Consider the following 7,616-nt stretch of genomic DNA (forward strand, 5'->3'; position numbering starts at 1 on the left):
CAATAGCAAGAAGAGCAGAAACAAAATATGATCGATTCATAAAATCCATGTTGAATCCGACTCTGTTAAGAACATCCTCAACAATTCTACTAACTTGGTATTGCTCACCATGTTGATTGACTCGAATTCGAGCCAACACTTCATTCGCATTTTGATCTCATCAAACTACTCGAGGAATAACTTCCTCAAGGTGCATATCATCATTCCTATTTCTGGGCATGTTCATCACATCCTCTAGATTTACCTGCACATTTTGCTTGTCACCTTCATCGTAATCAACAATTTGAGCAATCCGCTCAACTTGTCTAGCAAGACACTCGAACTTTGACTCATGATCAGCCATCATAGAGTTCAAAATGGTAGTCATTTTCTAAGTCAATAAATTGAACAAGTCATGATGACTTTTATCAACATGCTGTCGAAAGGTAGCCATCGAACCAGGACCATTCAATGTGAAACCCACTTGATAATCATGAGTAAACTCAGGATATAATGGAGGTACTGGATTGTTAATTACTCCTGATGAATTTTCAAATCGAATTGGAGGAGCATAACCACCCATTGGTGGAGTATAACCCGAAGGAAGGCCAACCAATGATTACTGGCGATTCTGTTTGTGTCAGAGCAATTCGTGGGCGTGGATTCCGCCCACTATTCCCAACTGGGGGATTAGTAACCGTCGCATTCTCTCCTAACATACTACCTTTTGAACGCGGCGTTATCTCTGCCAAAGTTTGTGCAACTATAGAAATATTATCATTTGCAGATGACTCACCATTAGTATTAGAAACTTCTTCTGCCATATGTATAATTCTTTCACTTCTAAGTTGCATACACTAGATAGTTACAGAAACTTTTGACATACTTAATTTTTAAAACTGTCCCACCAAGCGTGCTAATTTGTTATGCAGATTTTTAACAAATCTAGGTTGGTTCGATATCTAGTAATTTTTAACAAACCTACTCCTCTTGTAGGTACCAATTTTCAAAAGTGCATCAAAATTCCTTTTACTTGATTAAAATAACAAAGAAAAATATGAAATGTAAAGAAAATAATTTTGGAAAATAAAATGGCTAAAAATGAAAGCAATGACATTTAATTTAAAGAAAATAATAAATTACCTTCGACCAAATCGACAGACTTTGAATTCAAATACAAATACTAAAAATTTTAAAAAAAAGCAATAGATTTGCATAAAAAGGAAAAATTATAAAGAAAGTAAAGTAAATGTAAAAGACATGAAATGAACCCTAAGAAAAGAAAGCTATTTGTAGATTCAGAAATTCGCTGGGGATATGAGTCTGTGAGAGTGTTTTTTGAAATGAGATTCCGACCCTTGTTCCTTTCAATCTTTGGCTATTTATAAGACTCTTCGACCAATCAAATTCCAATGTATTTCCCATGTGCATTAATTCTTAGGTAATTGTTCCCGTGCTTTGAATGATATTAACTACCATCAATTATCTTCACTTGTCAATTCTTCTCCTTTCGATAGCCTTTCTTCCTTCGATAAGTCTTGTCAATTGAACTATCTCCCTTATCGATAAATCCTTTTCGACGAGCCCTATGTCCTTTGAAGAGGAAAGGGAGGAGCTACAGCCGTCGCGCCTTGTCTCCGTAGTCGCTGAGCTTCGACCGCCGCCATGCCAAGTCGTCGTCGCCAGTTGTTGAGAGAGAAAAGATATTGTTTATCTTATTGAATTATTGAATTATTGAGGATGCTGGTTATTCTGATTTGTTGATTCAGTTTTGTTGAGTTGGTTATTGTTGGGCTGGTTTCTTGAAATTGGTTTTTGAATTATGATAGAATAATTTGAGAAGATTAGAGTTGATTTTGTTTGGTTTATCAGAAATTATTCTGAGAATTGGATATGGTTTGATATATGAAAATAACTTGATTTTGGAAATGGTTTGAAAAGAGTTTGAGAAATGATTTGGATGGGATCAGAGAAGGATGGCAAAGTCCGAGTTTTAGGGAAGGTGCTGCCGAAATTTCTAGAAGAATTTTGAGAAGTTTTACTTTGATTAATTTGGATTGAAGAATTATTTTACTTGATTTTGATTTATTTAAGAAAAAAGTGAATTATGTTTGAGTTTAAATGAGTTAGTTTTGAAACGAGATTGGTTGTCGCCCCCTAAAGTCTAGAGGTCTTGCCGAGGGGTTTAACTAATAAATGATTTTCCTTTGTCTTTTGAAAAGAGTTTAAATTCGAAAACGGTTTTGAAGTTAGCTCGAAGAATGTGAGAATAAATGAAACATGATTATGACAATGATGATACTAATGAATTGTAATTGACTGAGAGATGAATTGAATGATAATGTGACAAATGTGACTGGGTAAGAAGCGGTGGCATTGTCCACTCGCTTCGAGTATATGTTGTGACTCCGGATAGGATGCAGTGGTTTTATCCACTTGCTCCGGGTAAGAGTCAATAAGCCAGGTAAAATACAGTGGTGTTATCCACTTACTCTGGAAAAGTTCGAGACTCCGGATAAGATGCAAGGGTTGATTTCTGTCACCACTTGCTCCGAATTGAGAACTGTAACACCACCTGAGTAAGAGGCAAGGGTGAAATTGTCCTCTTGCTCCGAGTACGCGGGTAAGATGTAAAGGTTGCAGCGTTGTCCCACTTGCTCCATGTTTTGCTTCACATGAACGTACGTTCAAAGGTGAAAGCAATTCTGGGTTCAAAGTTTCACAAAATTGCCAAACATAAGAATGAGACATTCAAGATACTCAAACGGGTTTCTCTCTTCCCCAACGTGAATCCCAAACACACCCATAGCCCATTAGTAATTCACTTTCTTACTCTCAATTGGATCTTTGACTATGTTGGGTTGGAAGGAAAGAAATAGAGAGAAAAGAAGGTTGCAGCGTTGTCCCACTTGCTTCATGTTTTGCTCGTACGTTCAAAGGTGAAAGCAATTCTGGGTTCAAAGTTTCACAAAATTGCCAAACATAAGAATGAGACATTCAAGACACTCAAACGGGTTTCTCTCTTCCCCAGCGTGGATCCCAAATACACCCATAGCCCATTAGTAATTCACTTTCTTGCTCTCAATTGGATCTTTGACTATGTTGGGTTGGAAGGAAAGAAATAGAGAGAAAAAAAATAGAAAGGAAAGAAAGAAAAAGAAAGAAATTGAGTGAATTTTTATTTTCCTTAAATGTGTTTGGATGGACGGAAAATAAGAAGGAGAATATGTTATAAAAAGATAATTTTACTCTTATATTATAAAAGATATTGAAAAAGATAAAGAGGTAATATTGGAAGTAGAGAGAGAGAATTAGTTTTCTCTCTATTTTTTTTAATGTTGGAGAGAAAATAAAATTGATGGATCCCACTAATTTTTTTCCATCCCTTTTTCTTTCTCTCCCATTTCTCTTATGAACCAAATAATAAAAAATAATCATTTTTCTTCTCATTTTTTTTCTTTCTTTTTCTTTCCATCCATTTTTCCTTAAAAAAAGTGGTTACAAGAAAATACATTGGACAAAAGTCAAGTCCAGACACACGTGCAACCAACTGTCGCACTAATTCTTATACTACCACGTGTAAGCCATCTATGGATGCATAAGGAATCTCTATAAACAACATCACCATGTTATAATTCACGTAATAACTTTTATAAAGAAGGTTGAATACCTCTAAAAAATGGAATGGTAAAAAAGTTAATTGGTTAAATTTAGGAGCTCTATATATGATGTTTATTTTGGTTGAATGATAGTTTGGAATATTTCAAAAAAGTGGAACTAGAATAATTTTTGAAGCATACAAACTTGATTGAAAATTTGAGTTATGATCAAACGATTCTTATTCTAAACGTGTTTTAATATTTATTTTAATCTAAAGTATCCCTTGAATTTGGTTAGATGTATATATTAATTATGGTTTAAAATATTAAATAGTTGTTAGAGTGCACACATATAAATAATTAGAAAAAAGACTTACTATAATAGCTAATGATGTGAAAGTATACAACTATAATGTTTATTCTTTACAAGTTGAAATTAAAGTTATTATTAATTTTTCACTCAGATTTAAATATCTCCTATATATATTAGATATAGGTGTTCATATATAAGATTTGATGTACTCAAATTGTTTTAATTAGTTACTATTGATTTTAAAATTACTATCTCAATTTTCTAATCTGATTTTATAATATTTTTAATCAATTTTATTTAAATATCTCTTTAATTGTTAAAAATATGATGAATTTACATTGACCAGGTTGGTTCACAATTGCTAAAGTTGACAATGATAATAATATTGATTCACAATTGTTAGATCTCTAATAGTTAACATTGCCCAACAAATTAAATACAATTGTTTATAAAATATCTTGACCTAATTAAATTTACTTCAATTTTGTATACAAGCACTTCTCTGCCAGCGAATAGCTATAAGTAATATATTATTTGAATTATATGCATGATATATTTGATGTTTTTACCAGCAATTAATGCACAACAATATGCAATATTGAATTAGTGCACAACCCCGCGCTATGGACTACGCTCTTACACTAGTTCACCTAATAACAATAGCAACAACAAAAACTCAGCATAACATCTTCATGAGAAGGCCATCCTTCGGCCTACTGAATGCATTTGTATACAATTTGATTGGCCCAATATCCCACAAAAAATGGTTAGTCTTTAGCATTTTCATGCCATTGTTAAACTCAGCTAATCATCCGACAAATTGGAGGAGCATGCAGTTAAAGCTGCCTTTTTCTGCAAAATCTTCAGCGCAGCTACTGCTCAATTCAGCAGCACCAGGGGCAGGTGTCATTCACAGGGAGAAACGCGTTATTTCTACATGTATGTATGTTTTTTCACATCCATACTATAGCACTTGGTGGTACAAATACAAAGTAACCAGTAGTGTTGTTTAGAATGATCATAAAGAGCTACTGAAAAGACATGACAAGAAGTTATCAAAAATGATCTGAAAGATTATTCCTAGTAAAGTACTACAATAAAAGGGAATATCAATATCACGAGGGAACGGTTATTTCGAGTACATGGGCTGGCTGAGATGTACACTAATTTTGTTAGGAAAATTTTCAGGTATGAGAGCAGCACCAATATTCGAGTAGTATCTCAATAATGAAACTCTTCCTAACGGGACACAATGAAAAAATTCAACTCGTTACGAGTGGTTAACTATGCAATACTCATCACTCTGCCATAGGCGGTGTCCGTAACTTCAGAATCCGAAATTAATACAAAAGATAATAATAATTGCTTGAAAACGTGTTTCATCGAATTATGGATGATAAATGCTCTCACTTGAGCTACTACTGAGGAAATTCCAATTTTATATTACACCTTATTTAGTACGGAGGTTTCAACAGCGCAGGCAAATAAAGGGCATAACAGTCAAATTGGGGGTTAAAAATAAAAAGAAAAACTAAGGACAAACTTCTCTTCATGATAGACTCCTCCTTCTTTATAAGAAAGTCACAGGACAACAGAGAAAAAAACAACATAAAAATGGAATATAGTATCCTGTCACCACCACATCCATAAACAACACTGGTAAGAGACTACTAGTCTGACTAGAGAGAATTTATAAGCCCGGTTTTGAACAAAAGGCTATATGATAAAAGAGGCTTACAAAAATATGTTTTTTTCTGCTTAAAATGAAAACAACAAACTGCCAATGTTGCCATAAATGGAATCAAATCTTTAGTTCTTTGGGCCAATATCCTTCAGGGCACAAATCTGCTCCTCACCCATAGCAGACATGACAGAGACAACAAGGTCCTTACCCTCAGCAAACCCATCCTTAATCTGCATCAACCAATCACTGATGCACATAAATACACCATTTATAGGAACATAACACATCCATACACGAATTGCATTAAATTGTACAAACCTGAGACAGGAGAGAATCATCAGTAGGGAGCCTGAGATCATCCTTGGTGTTTCCATTTTCAGTGAGCAGACTCACCTACAATACAACCATTTAAGACGAAGAAAATGCAAGCACACATTAAGAATACAACCACAATAATAATGACAGTAAAAAGGAATATGCATTAGAATGTAAATGCCTTAATATTACACTAATGCAGTAAGTTTTCATAGAAGAAATAAAATCTCTGCAGTTTCCAGTGCATTGAAAATTTATAAATTTAATTTTACCACTTCAGTAACCCTAATCAGTAGATTCAAGTTAACAAAACCATAATAATAGTAATAAGTAATAATAACAATATGAGTAAATCAATTAATCAAATGGAATTCTTGGAAACTTACAAATCCATCCTCAGAGATATCAATGAGCTGGTAGTCAGTACGATTCACATGGGGAACCTGACAAGAAGAAATAGTAATTACCGAATGTTATTATGATGTGCAACTTCATGGAGCACACACAATAAATTACACCTCAAAAAGTGGCAAGGAAAGAAAGAAAGAAAACGATGAGGAGCACACATACATCACAGTTGTGAGAAGAGGGAACGATATCTTCGAGCTTCTTGGCAGTGAAGATATCAATTCCAACAAAGTGGCACTTAGCGTGACCGTGCTTTCCAGTCTTTGAAGTCGAAACTTCAACAACCTGCCCACAGATAAAAAAAAGCCCATCGATAACACAGCACACAAATTGAATTCAATAGATAACAACACTATAATTAATTAAGCAATTAATCATGGATGCAAATAACAAATCAAGCACGCAAGCAAGTACAATAAGTCACCATCAACAGATTAGATCAGCAAACCCTAGAAAAACAAAGCACACAGACTAGATCTAGAAAGAAGAACCATACTATAAATCAATTCAATTAATCAGTGAATTAATCATTTGACAAAGGGAAATGAAGAAACTGAAGGGAGAACCTTGCAGGGACGGCCCTTGATGACGATGTAACCGTTCTTGCGGATGGTACCGGCTTGCTGAGGGTAAGTCTTGGAGGCTCCGGCGTCGGCCTTCGACTCGAAATGGTGCTCCTCGTCCGACATATCCAACGGTGATTTCACTGAATTTGGAGTGAGTCAGAGAGAAATGAGAAGAAGGAGAAGAGGGAGAGAGAGTAGATGTATCTTTCTTTCTGCTTTTGTTCGTTTATATTCACTGCAATCGCCACGGAATCTAGGGTTTCACATTTTCAATTGCAGATCTTAGTATGCCAATCACCACCGTTGGATTCAGTCTACCAGTGTCCGTTGGATCATAAATATCAGCAGCTAGCTGCGTCCCTTCTACGCTGATTCTTATGGGCTCAGGCCCAATTGAAACAGACGCTCTCTTCAATTCGAGACCATGCATAACCATGATTGCGCTTTAGCCGAAAACGAAGAAAACGGAAAAAGAAGCCCAAAAACTAATTAAACTTTTGCTTTGTAACCCAAAAACAACGTGAAACTGAAACGTAACACAAGATGATATTCAAAGTCAAGACCCACGTCCAAAAAAAAATTCAAGATCAGAAAAAAAAAGATGATATTCAAAGTTGTTTTTTGCAAAATTAATGTTCAATTTGGTCTCTAAACTTGTATTTGAATCTTAATTTACTCTCTAAAAGTTTAATTGTCTTTATTTAGTCTCTAAACTTTGCGAACATATCTCGTACTAGTCTTTAAACCAATTT

General features: G+C 34.7%; 1 protein-coding gene across 1 annotated transcript; it reads right to left on the minus strand.

Moving 5' to 3' along the window:
• Positions 1-5,423: 5,423 nt before the first annotated feature.
• LOC112722537 (eukaryotic translation initiation factor 5A-2) lies at positions 5,424-7,211 on the minus strand. The gene is made up of 5 exons (XM_025773595.3): positions 6,865-7,211; positions 6,461-6,583; positions 6,277-6,333; positions 5,894-5,968; positions 5,424-5,805 (listed from the first exon to the last, which is right to left on the minus strand). Exons 1-5 carry the CDS (start codon positions 6,985-6,987, stop codon positions 5,701-5,703), a joined length of 483 nt encoding a protein of 160 aa, XP_025629380.1. The 5' UTR covers positions 6,988-7,211; the 3' UTR covers positions 5,424-5,700.
• Between the last annotated feature and the right edge of the window lie 405 nt (positions 7,212-7,616).

The sequence above is a fragment of the Arachis hypogaea genome, chromosome 11 (genome assembly GCF_003086295.3).
Source record: "Arachis hypogaea cultivar Tifrunner chromosome 11, arahy.Tifrunner.gnm2.J5K5, whole genome shotgun sequence".
NCBI classification, from domain to species: Eukaryota; Viridiplantae; Streptophyta; class Magnoliopsida; order Fabales; family Fabaceae; genus Arachis; species Arachis hypogaea.

Coding starts and splice junctions, on each gene's coding strand:
- LOC112722537 (XM_025773595.3), bottom strand. CDS start 6,987: ATGTCGGACGAGGAGCACCATTTCGAGTCGAAGGCCGACGCCGGAGCC. Junction 6,584..6,864: donor TCAAGGGCCGTCCCTGCAAG/GTTCTCCCTTCA, acceptor ATCTGTGGGCAG/GTTGTTGAAGTTTCGACTTC. Junction 5,969..6,276: donor ATATCTCTGAGGATGGATTT/GTAAGTTTCCAA, acceptor GTTGTATTGTAG/GTGAGTCTGCTCACTGAAAA.